This window comes from Mytilus edulis, chromosome 5, assembly GCF_963676685.1.
Source record: "Mytilus edulis chromosome 5, xbMytEdul2.2, whole genome shotgun sequence".
In the NCBI taxonomy this organism is placed as follows: Eukaryota; Metazoa; Mollusca; class Bivalvia; order Mytilida; family Mytilidae; genus Mytilus; species Mytilus edulis.
This window is the reverse complement of record NC_092348.1, coordinates 83082344-83098298: the sequence shown is the minus strand read 5'-3', so window position 1 is coordinate 83098298 and position 15955 is coordinate 83082344. Positions and strand designations below refer to the sequence as shown.

At 31.4% G+C, this 15955-nt stretch overlaps 1 protein-coding gene across 1 annotated transcript; it reads right to left on the bottom strand.

The window, feature by feature from the left end:
- Positions 1-5235: 5235 nt before the first annotated feature.
- LOC139524635 (caspase-3-like) lies at positions 5236-11228 on the bottom strand. Its single transcript, XM_071319585.1, has 6 exons — positions 11097-11228; positions 9627-9663; positions 8707-8957; positions 7901-8121; positions 6623-6956; positions 5236-6085 (listed from the first exon to the last, which is right to left on the bottom strand). The coding sequence occupies exons 1-6, from the start codon at positions 11125-11127 to the stop codon at positions 5820-5822; spliced, it is 1140 nt and encodes a 379-aa protein (XP_071175686.1). The 5' UTR covers positions 11128-11228; the 3' UTR covers positions 5236-5819.
- Positions 11229-15955: the final 4727 nt, after the last annotated feature.

Sequence of the window (15955 nt, the reverse complement as noted above, 5' to 3'; positions counted from 1 at the left end):
GTATAACTCAGAATAAACCAGTCCAAGAAAACGTAAATAAGCAAGCAAGCAAATATTAACATATCTGCACTACACAATTATTAGACAACAGTCACACCATAGAAAAGCTGCAAAAACCAATCCCCTCTTTCACGACCTAAAAGAATTGAATTTAATCTCAACTGATATAAAACGTGTTCATAAAGAAGCACCAATCACACTTGAAAGCTTAAATCACTAGAACACTAGGTTACAGATTAAGAAGGCAATGCTTATTAATAATGAACAAGAACAAGATACCGAGGCGGTTTTTTTTTTTTCACTAGAAGAAAACATTTCAGATCGAACAGAGTCTAAGGGCATTGAACCACATGAATAGAAACACAGTAAATTTATTGGAAGCAAGTCATTTCGTATCTCGACCATTCCAAAACTCTGTAATTCCGTACAGTAGGGGCATTAAGGCCTGGTTTTTTGCAAAGTAAATAAAATGTTTGATAACTATTTCAAATTGGCACATAATGTTCAGAAATGCATAGGGTCAACAAATATAAATGAAACACATAAAGATTTTAATCTGATAACGTAAAAATTACGTTATAATATGTACTGTTTTTACAAAAACGATGCAAATACAGAATTCATACAGTTTTCTATCTTTATTTCCATGGTGGAAACATCGTGCGCAGCCAAGAAATAACAAAATAATTTAACAGAAGCTTAAATATAACTAACCAGATGCTCCGCAAGACGCAGCTTTATACGACCGCAGAGTTCGAATCTTGAACAGATGGGGCAAGTATGGACACAACATTTAAGCTTGATACAGCTCTGAATTTGGATTGTGATTGAATAGTTGACACACCATATGTTTCTGACACAGAATGAATGTGGTCTATGAACTTAAACTTCAAAACTTAAAATATTTAAATCGGACATTTACCTATTATGGTCCAATATCCAAAATCTAAATACATGGTCAGATCCAGCATATCAAAGAACCCCAAGAATTCAATTTTTGATGAAATCAAATAAAGTTGAATTTTGGACCCTTTAGACCTCAATGTGGACCAAATTGATAACCGGGCCCAAATATCAAAAATCTAAATACATGGTTAGATTCAGCATATATCAAAGAACCCCATATATCCAATTTTTGTTGAAACCAAACAAGTCTAATTTTGGACCCCAATTTGGACCAACTTGAAAACTGGGCCTATAACCAAAAATCTGAAATGTTTAGGTTCAGCATATCAAAGAACCCTAAGGATTCAATTTTTGTTGATATCAAACAAAGTTTAATTTTGGACCCCGATTTGGACCAACTTGAAAACTGGGCCCATAAGCAAAAATCTTAATACATATTTAGATTCAGCATATCAAAGAACCCCAAGGATGTAATTTTGATGAAATCAAACAAAGTTTAATTTTGGAACCCGATTTGGACCAATTTGAAAACTGGGCCCATAATCAAAAATCTAAGTCTATGTTTAGATTCAGCATATAAAAAACCCAAAGAATTCAATTTTTGTTAAAATAAAAAACTAAGTTTCATTTTGGACCCTTTGGTCCTTCATGTAGACCAATTTGAAAACGGAACCAACAATTAAGAATCTACATACACAGTTAGATTCGGCATATCAAAGAACCCCAAGAATTCAATTTTTGATGAAATCAAATAAAGTTCAATTTTGGATCCTTTAGACCTCAATGTGGACCAATTTGATAACAGGGCCCATATATCAAAAGTCTAAATACATGGGTAGATTCAGCATATATCAAAGAACCCCATATACTCAATTTTTGTTGAAATCAAACAAAGTTTAATTTTGGACCCCAATTTGGACCAACTTGAAAACTGGGCCTATAACCAAAAATCTAAATACATGTTTAGGTTCAGCATATCAAAGAACCCTAAGGATTAAATTTTTGTTGATGTCAAACAAAGTTTAATTTTGGACCACGATTTGGACCAACTTGAAAACCGGCCCCATAAGCAAAAATCTTAATACATATTTAGATTCAGCATATCAAAGAACCCCAAGGATCCAATTTTTGATGAAATCAAACAAAGTTTAATTTTGGAACCCGATTTGGACCAACTTGAAAAATTTAAGTCTATGTTTAGATTTAGCATATGAAAGAACCCGAAGAATTCAATTTTTGTTAAAATAGAAAACTAAATTTCATTTTAGACCCTTTGGACCTTAGTGTAGACCAATTTGAAAACGGAACCAAAAATTAAGAATCTACATACACAGTTAGATTCGGCATATCAAAAAACCCCAATTATTCAATTTTTGATGAAATCAAATAAAGTTCAATTTTGGACCCTTTAGACCTCAATGTGGACCAATTTTATAACCGGGCCCAACTATCAAAAGTCTAAATACATGGGTAGATTCAGCATATATCAAAGAACCCCATATACTCAATTTTTGTTGAAATCAAACAAAGTTTAATTTTTGACCTCAATGTGGACCAATTTGATAACAGGGCCCATATATCAAAAGTCTAAATACATGGTTAGATTCAGCATATATCAAAGAACCCCATATACTCAATTTTTGTTGAAATCAAACAAAGTTTAATTTTGGACCCCAATTTGAACCAACTTGAAAACTGGGCCTATAACCAAAAATCTAAATACATGTTTAGGTTCAGCATATCAAAGAAAACCCTAAGGATTCAATTTTTGTTGATATCAAACAAAGTTTAATTTTGGACCACGATTTGGACCAACTTGAAAACTGGCCCCATAAGCAAAAATCTTAATACATATTTAGATTCAGCATATCAAAGAACCCCAAGGATCCAATTTTTGATGAAATCAAATAAAGTTTAATTTTGGAACCCTATTTTGACCAACTTGAAAACTGGGCCCATAATCAAAAATTTAAGTCTATGTTTAGATTCAGCATATGAAAGAACCCGAAGAATTCAATTTTTGTTAAAATAGAAAACTAAATTTCATTTTAGACCCTTTGGACCTTAGTGTAGACCAATTTGAAAACGGGACCAAAAATTAAGAATTTACATACACAGTTAGATTCGGCATATCAAAAACCCCCAATTATTCAATTTTTGATGAAATCAAACAAAGTTTAATTTTGTACCCTTTGGGCCCCTAATTCCTAAACTGTTGGGACCAAAACTCTCAAAATCAATCCCTACCTTCCTTTTGTGGTCATAAACATTGTGTTTAAATTTCTATTTACTTAAACTAAAGTTATAGTGCGAAAACCAATATGTCTTCAAACGAGGACGACGACGACGACTTCGACGCCGACGCCAACGTCATACCAATATACGACCGCAAAAAATGTTTGCGGTCGTATAAAAAGTGGAAAGGGATTAATATAAGTTGCAAAACTTGTTTCCCAATCCACTATAAATAAATATGTTTAAACTAAATATAACTATTGTCATAATCTCACTAAATATAAAGTTGTTTCTTGGGTTCACACATACTTTTTTCAATCTAAAAACATACTTAAAAATTTGATGCAAAACGAAGAAAATCACGAAATTTTACAAAATATGCAAAGTAAGTCATGATTTGTTGCCATGGTAACTTGTTCTATGTCAAATTTGTTTTTGTTTTTCTGAAAACCTTGTACCTTAGTAAACTTTTTTGTAATTACAGTATATGTATGAAACTTTTAAATTGGCAGTAATTTTGGACAAATAACTTCTTTGCCAATTATGAGTCAAATGCACCTACCATTTCGTACTTCATGTCTACTATTTCGTATCGTATATTTACCAAGTTTTGCTTGAATTTAATGTTGTTTTTGTTTTAAAGATAACATAAATAAAAGTATGCATCCAGCCATAGGAATATTATAAAAGACCAACAATTGGTTTGATTAAGCAGCACCTTGAAACTTTATTAGTTATAATGTACACCTTGTTTGTTTGCAAGATTTTTCCTTAAATAATTGTTTCAGTGATAAAAAAAGATCTACATAACAATACAATTGTCCGTATGCCTATGGTTTATCTGGTCAAAATATAAGGTGTTCAAAATTTACTCGTTACTCAATATCGCAGATGGATAATGAGCTAGATAGATTAGTTAGACAGCACGAACAATCTCACAGTTTCTCTATACTGAATGATGATACATAATTTTTGTAAAATAATTCCAACCAGCTATATGAACAGAGTAACAAATCGTCATTCATGGTTATAGACCTCTGTATAGACAATGACAAGGCAAGTAGACACCAAAAACTTGTAATCATGAAAACACGTGTGATGGTCCATAACCGAACTTGATATCTTGATAATGTCAGTTTTTGATAATGTTTTGTTTGAATAAGAGTGAATTTTACACAATACGATTTTTTCCTCCCTAAGACAAGATACTGGTTTCTACGTTGGATATTCTTTTAGATGAAACAAAGCAAGACTAACTCTGATATCAAGTCTTAGAGCATTTTCTATTTAACAAAATGAAGACAGGGGGGACTTTGAGTGCCGATGTGTACAGGATTTATGTTAACCAACTCATAGATAATTTAAATGAGTCTAAATTTGGTAAGAATAGGATCAATTAGCTACAGCACCTGTACAGACGATATATATAGTTCTACCAAGAAAGAATCATACTGATATACAAAATTTGATAGACATCGATTGTAGCTAGTCAGCGCAAAAGATATTGGCTTCAATCAGAAATTAAAATGAAATCAGGTTAAACAGAAAAATTTGATAAAGAACAATGGTTCACGACGAACAAACAGATTTCTGTCGTAAATAGAATATCCTACATCATGTACATAGGAATTCAAATTAACAGAAAAGATACAACTGCAATATTAACAAATACAGCCTATAGGATGGAATGTCTGGATAGCATCGTATAGTTTAATGCATCAAGAATTATCTGAACAATTATGTTTACAAAGAAAAATGAATGAACCTTTTAACCGCCATAAGTCTTATACAAACATGTGTCTTTCCAGCATTGTTTTATGGGTTTGAATTACTATTGCCTAATGGGGAAAATCTAGAATCAATATTTAAACCATGAGGACTATCAAACAAATTCTTTCATTGACAGTAAGTGTAGGAGATCAAACAATTCATATGATATCTGGATTTCTACCTTTAGAAGCAATCCATCTGGGGTATATCAATAAGTACCTGTATGCGGGGATATTATACGTTATTACATGTGTAAATAACGTTAGGAAGTTGTATACAACAATTCGATGATGTATATGAACACAATCAACATAAAATGAAACATAATTGGTCGGTTTTTTTATGGTTTCTTATTACATTTTGTTTGAACTGTGAAGTTTATGACTTTCATCTGAAATCAACGTATATATCAACCACTCTCACTTCAAAAAAGACATGCAATCTGTTGGGTAGAAATAACTTTTCTTCTTTAAAATGTATATCTCTTCTCGGTATCATTGTACATATTGTAAGACCTTTTTTGTCCTCTTTGTGTAGCCTCACATTCTCTTTTATATTATCTTTTACAGATCCCGTATTTACTTTTAAGCACCGTTATTGAGATATTTCGTAATGGCCAGTATTTATTGGTGGAGGAAGCCAGAGTGTCCGGAGAAAACCATTGTCCTTCGATAGTAAAACTGACATTTCAAGTCAATTACGATTGGAGTCAGGTGCACCTGCAAGAGCGGGGGTCGAACTCACAACCTCAGTGTTGAGTAGCTAGTGATTACACTAGTAGTAACTACTTATACTACTCGCCAACCGAGGCACCCCAGTCTTTAAATAATCTTACTGGAAACTTGATGCATGATTCATGGCGATACTTCAAACTTGAATACTAATGATTCCATTTAATAATTAAAAAATCAATCTGTACTGTTATACAGATATAGCTCTTTGTGTAAACAGTGTTCAAACACAATTGCAGCTTTACGTTTTGGGTTAACGGTTCCTTCGGGAAACTTTGTCTGAAAAGTCTCTGAATTCGAAACTTCTCTTGTCATAAAGATTAAAACATCCAATATATCGATGCGATTTGTTGCCTTTTGAACACGAAGTTGTTCTTTCACCGCTTTATGCAGAGAAATTAGCATCCAACCACCTTGATCTTCTCTTCCGTACGATTGTTTTTCTAAAATAATCAAAGAGAAAAATAAATGACCCACTAAAACACTAAAATAAGTAAATATCATTTAAAAGCCGAATGATGCTAATTGGTATTTTTCTGTTAAAAAATAGTCTTGTCAATCCAGTTGATACAATGATATTGTGTAAACATATAACTTAACCCCCTTACAAAAGGCTGTTTAAAACAAACGAAACAAACAAACATAAATCCATATCTATATTCAACATCTTGCCATGCCAGTTCGTTGCAGAATTTAATATCAGTTATCTCATACAGAGTACACGGATTTACCTGCTCCAAGTCAGCAGCATGACAACATTTTTTTATCGTTGATAAAAGTGTTTTTCCAGGTTTTGTCAGTTACAATGGACTTCTAAATATTTATTGTAAATTTTGTAAATTTGCAGTTTTATTATCTAATTACCAATTTCGTTCCTCTTTTTTCAAGCAGAAACGGTATGATATGATATTTTAGTTACATAAATATAGTTGATTAATCAATTTAAATAATGTTTTTATTAGTTAAACTATGTATGTTACCTGAAGCTGATGAATACACCACTAACACATCATCAGTACACGGTGGGTATATAACACGCATCATGTCCTTAAGTTTATCTGTGTTCCAACCAACCAGTTTTTGGAAGATATTTGCCTCTACAATGTCCTCTTTTTGAGGCAGGTTTCCAGGGATACCACTGGTACACGATTTAATTTTTGTTGGAAACAAAGAGTTTGAGAGTCTATTTACTTTATCTGCATGATCTGAAATAATGATTGGATTATTTTCTTTTACAGCAATTTTAACTGGTAAAACATGTCCTTGGTCTATACAAGATTCAATCGCTGTTTCATCCATCTTCATCCGACACGCCTACAATATAACAACATTTATTTAGCTTTGATCATTTCTGATGAAGGTAAATCCAGAAAAAGCGCTTCAAACGCATGGAATTTATACAACGCGCTGTTTTAATTTTTTAGCCAAGAACTGCAAATAGAGAATAATGCTGTCAAAGTACTACATATTTCTATTTAATAGACCAGTGAGCTAGCCTATGAGATTAGGCTGATTATTAACGGAAGAGGTCTTTGTCTTTTTTGTTGATATTCAATGGGTTTGGTATCGAAGATAACAATCAAAATACAAACTTTGACGAAGAGCATCTTTTGTTGATAATCAATGTGTTTTGTCGTCTACAATTGTATCAAAATCTTTCTTGAAGATGACGATCAAATTGCAAATCTTAACGAAGAGCAATTTTTTGTTGATATTCAATTGGATTTGTCGTCTACAATTGTTTCTAAATCTTTCTTGAAGATAACGATAAAATAACAAAGTTTAACGAAGAGAATTTGTTGTTGATATTCAATTGGATTTGTCGTCTACAAATGTTTCTAAGTCTTTCATGAAGATAACGATCAAATAACAAAGTTTAACGAAGAGAATTTTTTGTTGATATTCAATTGGATTTGTCGTCTACAATTGTTTCTAAATCTTTCTTGAAGATGACGATCAAATTGCAAATCTTTACGAAGAGCAATTTTTTGTTGATATTCAATTGGATTTGTCGTCTACAATTGTTTCTAAATCTTTCTTGAAGATAACGACCAAATTACAAATCTTAACGAAGAGCAATTTTTGTTGATATTCAATTGGATTTGTCGTCTACAATTGTTTCTAAATCTTTCTTGAAGATAACGACCAAATTACAAATCTTAACAAAGAGCAACTTTTGTTGATATTCATTCAATTGGATTTGTCGTCTACAATTGTTTCTAAAAATCTTTCTTGAAGATATAGATAATATTACAAACCTGTATAAAAAGCATCTTGGGTTTATCTTGCAAGGCTTCTGTTCCCGTGATTGTTTCTATAATACTTTTTGTTGTCACTGTATCTTCATCAACTCCACATATACAATGATCTCTGTAATACACTCCGGATGTCTTCATAGTTCTTGGTTTTTCGTTACCATGGCTTGCAAGAACACACGCAAAGCAGTCTGATTTTTGATGAAATCCAGTTTGATTGCAGGCTGATAATAAGAAATAAAACATTTATAATGCAGATATTCAATTTTTGCTCTTTTCCTCGTATAACGCGCTAGTTTTTAGCTTGTAAGTGGTATAAAGAAAGTAAATAGATTAGTTTTTATTTTGTCTATTGGTTGGACATCATTATGTCCTTTTTTCGCTGTATCATCAATAGTATATACAGTTTTATATTCTTATTTCAGACACTATAATGTCAGGTCTGCAATCATTCATTTACCAAGAATGAGTGAGCGGTTAATATTGCGATAGTTTCTAGAATAAGTGATAACTATACTGAGATTTTACCGGGAATGACCGTTTAATACTGCGCCATAACCGAAAATTAGCGGTTAATACTAAAACGTTATTACTATCCTTATTTGAAGTGTTGTGAGTCAAATTTTGTACTTCATGAATTTTTAATATGTAGATGGAAATCTACCATCAAATACCTTAAACCAGAAACAAAACATCATTATTCTTCGAGTTATATCATTTTTATGAAAGTCTGAAAGTTGAATGATAATATGATAGAGAATTTCATTGTGCCTTTTCTATCACTTCAATCTTTAGATATTCAGACTTACCTATTTCAAAAACCCAATTTATTTGTTTTGCTGTCAAATCTTTGAAAGTTATAACTGTGAACTTTAGACACTTCCCAAATGTTTCTTGCATCAATTTTATTTCATCATCACAGTAATTCCGACAGTGCGATGTTTTAAAATTTTCGTTGCTTATTATTAAAGCTAGGCCCCTGTACCTTTCGTTGCACTCATATTTGTTTTCATCAGATGGTATCGTAGGTTTTGAATTGGAAGATGCTGTTTTCAGGACACTAAAATATAATTTATATAACGTTTATGAAGTAAAATACAGTAAGATTATGTCATGTGACAATTCTTCATTCTAAAGATATATTTTTCTAGATCAACCTTCAGCAGGTGCGCCTGAAACTAAAATTTGAAGTAGTAAAAATTTAAATCACAAAAATACTGAACTCCGAGGAAAATTCAAAACGGGTAGTCCCTAATCAAATGGCAAAATCAAATGATAAAACACATCAAACGAATGGACAACAACTGCACATAACATGTTTAAAGCACCAAAAACCAGATGGCCTAACAAAACAGCTGAAATAACCTTTGCGTAACTACAATAAACTAATTTATACACCGACATTTTAAAATAAAATATTGAAAAATATATATATATAGCTGTAGAAGACGTTGAAATTAATAACGTAAAAAAGCCGAATGATTATTTTCTTCCATGAACATGATGAAACCATTTTTGTTTTTGCTCATCATCTAGAGGCAAATTTTAAAAAAATGGTCGTCAGATGTAAATACTTTTTTATAAAAGATTTTATCTTTAAAAATTGATTCACTTAATATTGTTGTTGTTTTTTAATACCACTGCATGAATTGATTTTACTGTTTTATTGGATTTGTATGATCTTCTTAATATTATAAATTAGCGTATTAGCTTATAATCATATATTTACCTAGCAAAAATGTCTGTCACATCTTTTTTACTTCCAACTGAAATAAAAGAAATAATTTGTCAATTATATCATAATTATCAAAGAAAATATGTATCACCACTGACATTTTGGAGGGATTTCAGCGTCGTAAAACCCGAAAATCTTGTTAAATGAAGTCGTTCGTGTCACGTATTTAAATCCAAATTTCAGTTTAAGCTCTGTTATCACTAAATTGATAACTACAAAATATGAAAAAAGAAGATGTGGTATGATTGCACACGAGTCTGTTAGACAGCATCCGAAAAACAGTAAATCCAAATAAAAACCACCCAGAGGTCATCATATGGTCTTTGTTGTATTGGCTTTAATTGCACATTCCGTATTGCATTTGTCGGATATAATTAAGTAGGATATACATACTTGTAGCTTTTTTTCATGTAATTGCGAGAAGTTTCAAATTGGTAAAATTATTATACCTTGTTTCAAAATTCCAATAAGGAACATACTTTATATAATTGTATCAAAAAACCAATTTTTTGAGACGTTTCGGCCACCGGCCTTCTTCAGTTCACAACTACATGGCTGACATTACATTGTATTTCCTTTTGAATAATGAAAATTATTATTCATTTTTGTCTTTGTTATCGTTAGCATCGTTAGTTCCATTATTATTTTAGCAATGTACCTTTTCTATACCGAATGTCGCAGAATGTTCTTTGATGAACGTTTTAAAGGGCCTATGATTGAGAAAATAGATTTAAGGGGAGGGTTGAGATATAATAAAAATAGTATTGTAATTATAGTTTTTCCATGAAGTAGTTGTTGAATGTCATATCTACAAATATGTTTTTCTCAGTTAGATTACTTCATATTGATTACATATCTAGCATTGTTTCTATTTATTTTATAGACACTGAATTATTCAGAGATTGACATTTTGAATAGACTCCTGTTTTTGTTGAAGACTGCTAGTCACCCTCTGTGTTTATTTTGTCATTTAGTAGTTGTCACAATGACATATACACATTTCGGGGTGTTTTTTTTTAATTTGTCAATATAGACGATTGATACAAGCTAACTATTTATTCATAAGTTGCCTTGGAAACTAGAAACGTGATTTCTATAAATACACACTGTTATAACTGTGTTAGTATGAAGCTATACATAAATTACATGAACACATACTAAACAAGTACACATGTGTGAACAAAATACAACATACTTATCCAGTTATCTTTTTTTAATCATTCTGACATTAATCTAGCTTTACATTTTAACCCTTGCAAGGTTATTGTAAAGGAATGGAGCATTTTGTTTTAATTTTAACCTCAATGCAAATCTTCATACATAATTTAGCTGTATAATATCATTTTAGATAGAACATCTGTTAACATTATCAATCGATATATATATATATATATATATACACATTCACCATCATTAACAATTGTATAAATTCAAGAGTAAGGAAGAATATTTTGTAATACATACCTTCCTTCCCTGTGTATACTTTTAACGCCATAACAGAGAAAAACAATTATTAGGTTCACGGTATAATGGTTATGAATTCAATACACACCGGAAGATATGTTAACTATGTGTATGTATTGGATCATTTATTCATGTTATATAGTCAACTGCAGGCTAAAATAAGACCTTTGTCATTTTGAATTAAAATTGATTATTGTAACTTTACATTTCTAATATTATATAAAAAAAATATTTGCCAATTGAATGTGCGTAATTGTTTGTTATCAAATGTGCAATCAGTGCATATTTACAAAACAAATGACAGGCGTTTATATTTAGGTTTCACACAAAGGTCCATGACATTTAAATAAAGCAAAGGGATTAAGTTACATATTTTATGAATAGACTACCGACATGTCTTATAATCTTGTTTATCTTTATACCGTGAATGGAACGAAAAAAGATTCTCATGTAATTAAATAAGACTTTTTTTTATATCAGTTGCTTCACTTGTTTCAATGTGTTGACTGAGTTGAACATTTCAGTACACAAATGGTACAAGACATGCTAAGACAGAGGGAGTCTGAAAAGAGGACGAATCCTTTCCATGAATACCTGACTGATAGTTATTATCGCAATTAAATACATTATATTAATCTCAATGGGATACATCATACATTGTGTATAACATCGACCCAGAAAGTGAAAAAAAACCAGTAATGTGAAATCTATAAAAATACAAATATTATATATGACCGACAGCATATGATGACCCCTCAAATAAGATCTACAAAAATGCCAATAAGATCGACAGCATATATGATGACCCCTCAAAGAAGATCTACAAAAATGTCCATAAGATCGACAGTATATATGATGACCCCTCAAATAAGATCTACAAGAATGTCAATAAGATTGACAGTATATATATATAATGACCCTCAAAGAATATCTACAAGAATGCCATTAAGATCGACAGTATATATGATGACCCCTAAGAGAAGATCTACAAGAATGCCAATAATATCGACAGTATATATGATTACCCCTCAAATAAGATCTACAAAAATGCCATAAGATCGACAGTATACATGTATATGATGACCCCTCAAATAAGATCTACAAAAATGCCAATAAGATCGACAGCATATATGATGACCCCTCAAAGAAGTCTACAAGAATGTCAAGAAGATCGACAGTATATATGATGACCCCTCAAATACGATCTACAAGAATGCCAATAATAACGACAGTATATATGATGACCCCTCAAATAAGATCTACAGAAATGCCAATAAGATCAACAGTATATATAATGACCCCTCAAATAAGATCTACAAAACTGCCAATTATATGACGACCCCTCAAATAAGATCTACAAAAATGCCAATAAGATCGACAGCATATATGATGACCCCTCAAAAAAGTCTACAAGAATGCCAATAAGATCGACAGCATATATGAAGACCCCTCAAAGAAGTCTACAAGAATTTCAGTAAGATCGACAGTATATATGATGACCCCTCAATAAGATCTACAAAAATGCCAATAAGATCGACAGTATTATGATGACCCCTCAAATAAGATCTACAAAAATGCCTATAAGATCGACAGCATATATGATGACCCACCAGAGAAGTCTACAAGAATGTCAATAAGATCGACAGTATATATGATGACCCCTCAAATAAGATCTACAAGAATGCCAATAATATCGACAGTATATATTATGACCCCTCAAATAAGATCCAAAAAAATGCCAATAAGATCGACAGTATATATGATGACCCCTCAATTAAGATCTACAAAAATGCCAATAAGATCGACAGCATATATGATGACCCCTCAAAGAAGTCTACAAGAATGCCAATAAGATGGACAGCATATATGAAGACCCCTCAAAGAAGTCTACAAGAATTTCAATAAGATCGACAGTATATATGATGACCCCTCAAATAAGATCTACAAAAATGCCAATAAGATCGACAGAATATATGATGACCCATCAGAGAAGTCTACAAGAATGTCAATAAGATTGACAGTATATATGATGACCCCTCAAATAAGATCTACAAGAATGCCAATAATATCTACAGTATATATGATGACCCCTCAAATAAGATCTACACAAATGCCAATAAGATCGACAGTATATATGATGACTCCTCAAATAAGATCTACAAAATGCCAATAAGATCGACAGTATATATGATGACCCCTCAAATAAGATCTACAAAAATGCCAATAAGATCGACAGCATATATGATGACCCCTCAAAGAAGTCTACAAGAATGCCATTAAGATCGACAGCATATATGATGACCCATCAGAGTAGTCTACAAGAATGTCAATACGATCGACAGTATATATGATGACCCCTCAAATAAGATCTACAAGAATGCCAATAAGATCGACAGCATATATGATTACCCCTTAAAGAAGTCTACAAGATTGCCAATAAGATCGACAGCAAATATGATGACCCCTCAAAGACGTCTACAAGAATGCCAATAAGATCGACAGCATATATGATGACCCCTCAAAGAAGTCTACAAGAATTTCAATAAGATCGACAGTATATATATGATAACCCCACAAAGGAGATCTACAAGAATGCCAATAGGATCGACAGTATATATGATGACTGCTTATAGAAGTAAAGGCCATGAAACAATATTTTTTACTAACTTTTGAGTTTTTGTCTATAAAACTGTAATTGGAAGTTAGAAACTGAAAACAGATAAAACGTTCAGCAACCTACAGAAATGTTCATACGACGGAATGCATCGAGTATGAACATGTTTGACTAATTTTAGAGTTTTTGCCGATCATTACAAGAAAGCGTTTCAGGCTCTTACAGCCTCTTCATAGTTTGTTGGTCAGTTATAATTTTTTCACTGAGATTTAAGGGATATAAACACGCTTGTTTCAGTTCTTAAAAATCACTGTGCGTAAGCTTATAATTTTAGCAATGTTTATAATTACGAAATTAACTGAAAACAGTTTGTCAGTTATTTATTTATTTTTTATCAATTTTCAAAAGGTAGACGTTATATTTGATATTCGCTGTTCTTTTATTATTGACTGTTAAACAAAGCAAGTATGGTAATTGTAATGTTATGTTATGGTTCTGCCTGGAATTAAATTAATGTGACTTAATATATAGAGTGAAGAGAATAACATCTCTCTGAACTGTTAATATTTTATTTCAATGTACAAAAACATTTTTTTTTGTTACAAATCATGATGTACTGTTTTATGTATACATGTCATGCTGTCCACCAAAAACCCTTAATTGGAAGAATGTATTAATATTATTATACTTATTCGTATTCTATACAATAATTACGAATAGTAAGTCACAGTTAAAAAGTTTATTTGTTACAGTGTATACAGTTTATTGTTATATGGGCGTTTTTCAATAAAAGCGTACATTTCAGACCTAAAAAAAATGGAAAATCAACTTGTCTAAAATTTAATTTCAAGAGTTATTTTGAATACCTCTATAATAGACCTGTTTGTAAACAAAAAGTGCAATCTTAAATATTCTTTAAAATGATATTATTTTCATAATTTGTGTACTGTTTCGTAGGGGACTTTTGTCCCCTACGAAACTTCTTCTAAACACACATATTTTTTGCAATTTTAAATGTTTCCTATAGACATTCCAGTTTGTTTACTTTAAATACTAGAAAAATATCCTTTTTTTTCTGAATTAGAAAATCATTTTTATCGATAAAGATTAGACAGTACTTCACATATGAAGGTTCAACTCATGTTACGTAGTGGACATTTTGATGCGTTTCGTAGTGGACAAAACCGTTTCGTAGTGGACAAAAAGTTTCGTAGTTGACATCAACCCTATTATATGTTAATAAAAACATAATAAAAATTACATGAAACTAACCCTTGTTATTTGTTCTGCACGAATATAATTGAAAAAAGATTAAAAAAAGACTCCATGGTAGTGGTAGTGTCCACTACGAAACGTTTTTCTCCCATACTTGTTTCGTAGGGGACCGTTTCGTAAGGGACGTATTCGCATGCTTTATTTTTTCACCACAATCCCCATATTGCAATAGTAACAAGACTGATTGTATTCATCAAAGCATTTATCAAGCTGTACACTGATATTTTTTTCATAATTTTAAAACCAGATACTGAAGGAGATTTGACCCGTTTCGTAGGGGACATTATCAAAAATACGGTATCACTCTGGTCCATTTGATGTGCTCAATTTTTCTTACCAACAATTTAATTGCCGTTATAAAAGCATCACTGCTTTTGTAAGACCCTAATGTTTATATCTCTTGCAAACAAAAATTACATTGATTTTATAAAACTGTTTATTGGCAAATTTTAATGACTTCGTTTCGTAGTGGACAATTTGTGAGGGACACACCTTCTGAAATTAAAAAAACCTATATTGAAAGCTGTTTATTAGAATATGTTGGCTCTGAACATACTTTTGAATTATTAAAGAACTTATGTAAAGTAAAAAAACCATTAATTTCTTCATTTTTTTACGATATTTTAGAGTATGAATGTTGAACAGGCGGTCTAGGGACATGCCATTTTGGTTGTTTTGGACCATTCAGGAGTCAATATCTTATCAATCCCTCTAAAAAATAAACTGTTTCTTTGCTTACAAATGTTAAATCTAATTCAATGTACTGACTGCACAAAAAATTACTTGCAAAGATCAAACACATTTTTTTTAAAGTGGCTAGGACAAGAAAATACGTTTTTATTGAAAAACGCCCATATGTTAATATTTACATCAGATGAACTGTAAAATGGTTATTGTTAGATGTAAATATTTAAACAGGTTATCAATATGTTGATGCATGTTATGCGATAGGATACATGTATATAATAAA

Bases quoted from the DNA above. Each gene is read 5' to 3' on its own strand.
- LOC139524635 (XM_071319585.1), bottom strand. From the start codon at position 11,127: ATGGCGTTAAAAGTATACACAGGGAAGGAAG. The intron at 8,122-8,706 runs GTAAGTCTGAAT...TCTTATTATCAG, and splicing joins AAATTGGGTTTTTGAAATAG to CCTGCAATCAAACTGGATTT. The intron at 6,957-7,900 runs GTTTGTAATATT...GTTATATTGTAG, and splicing joins CCAAGATGCTTTTTATACAG to GCGTGTCGGATGAAGATGGA.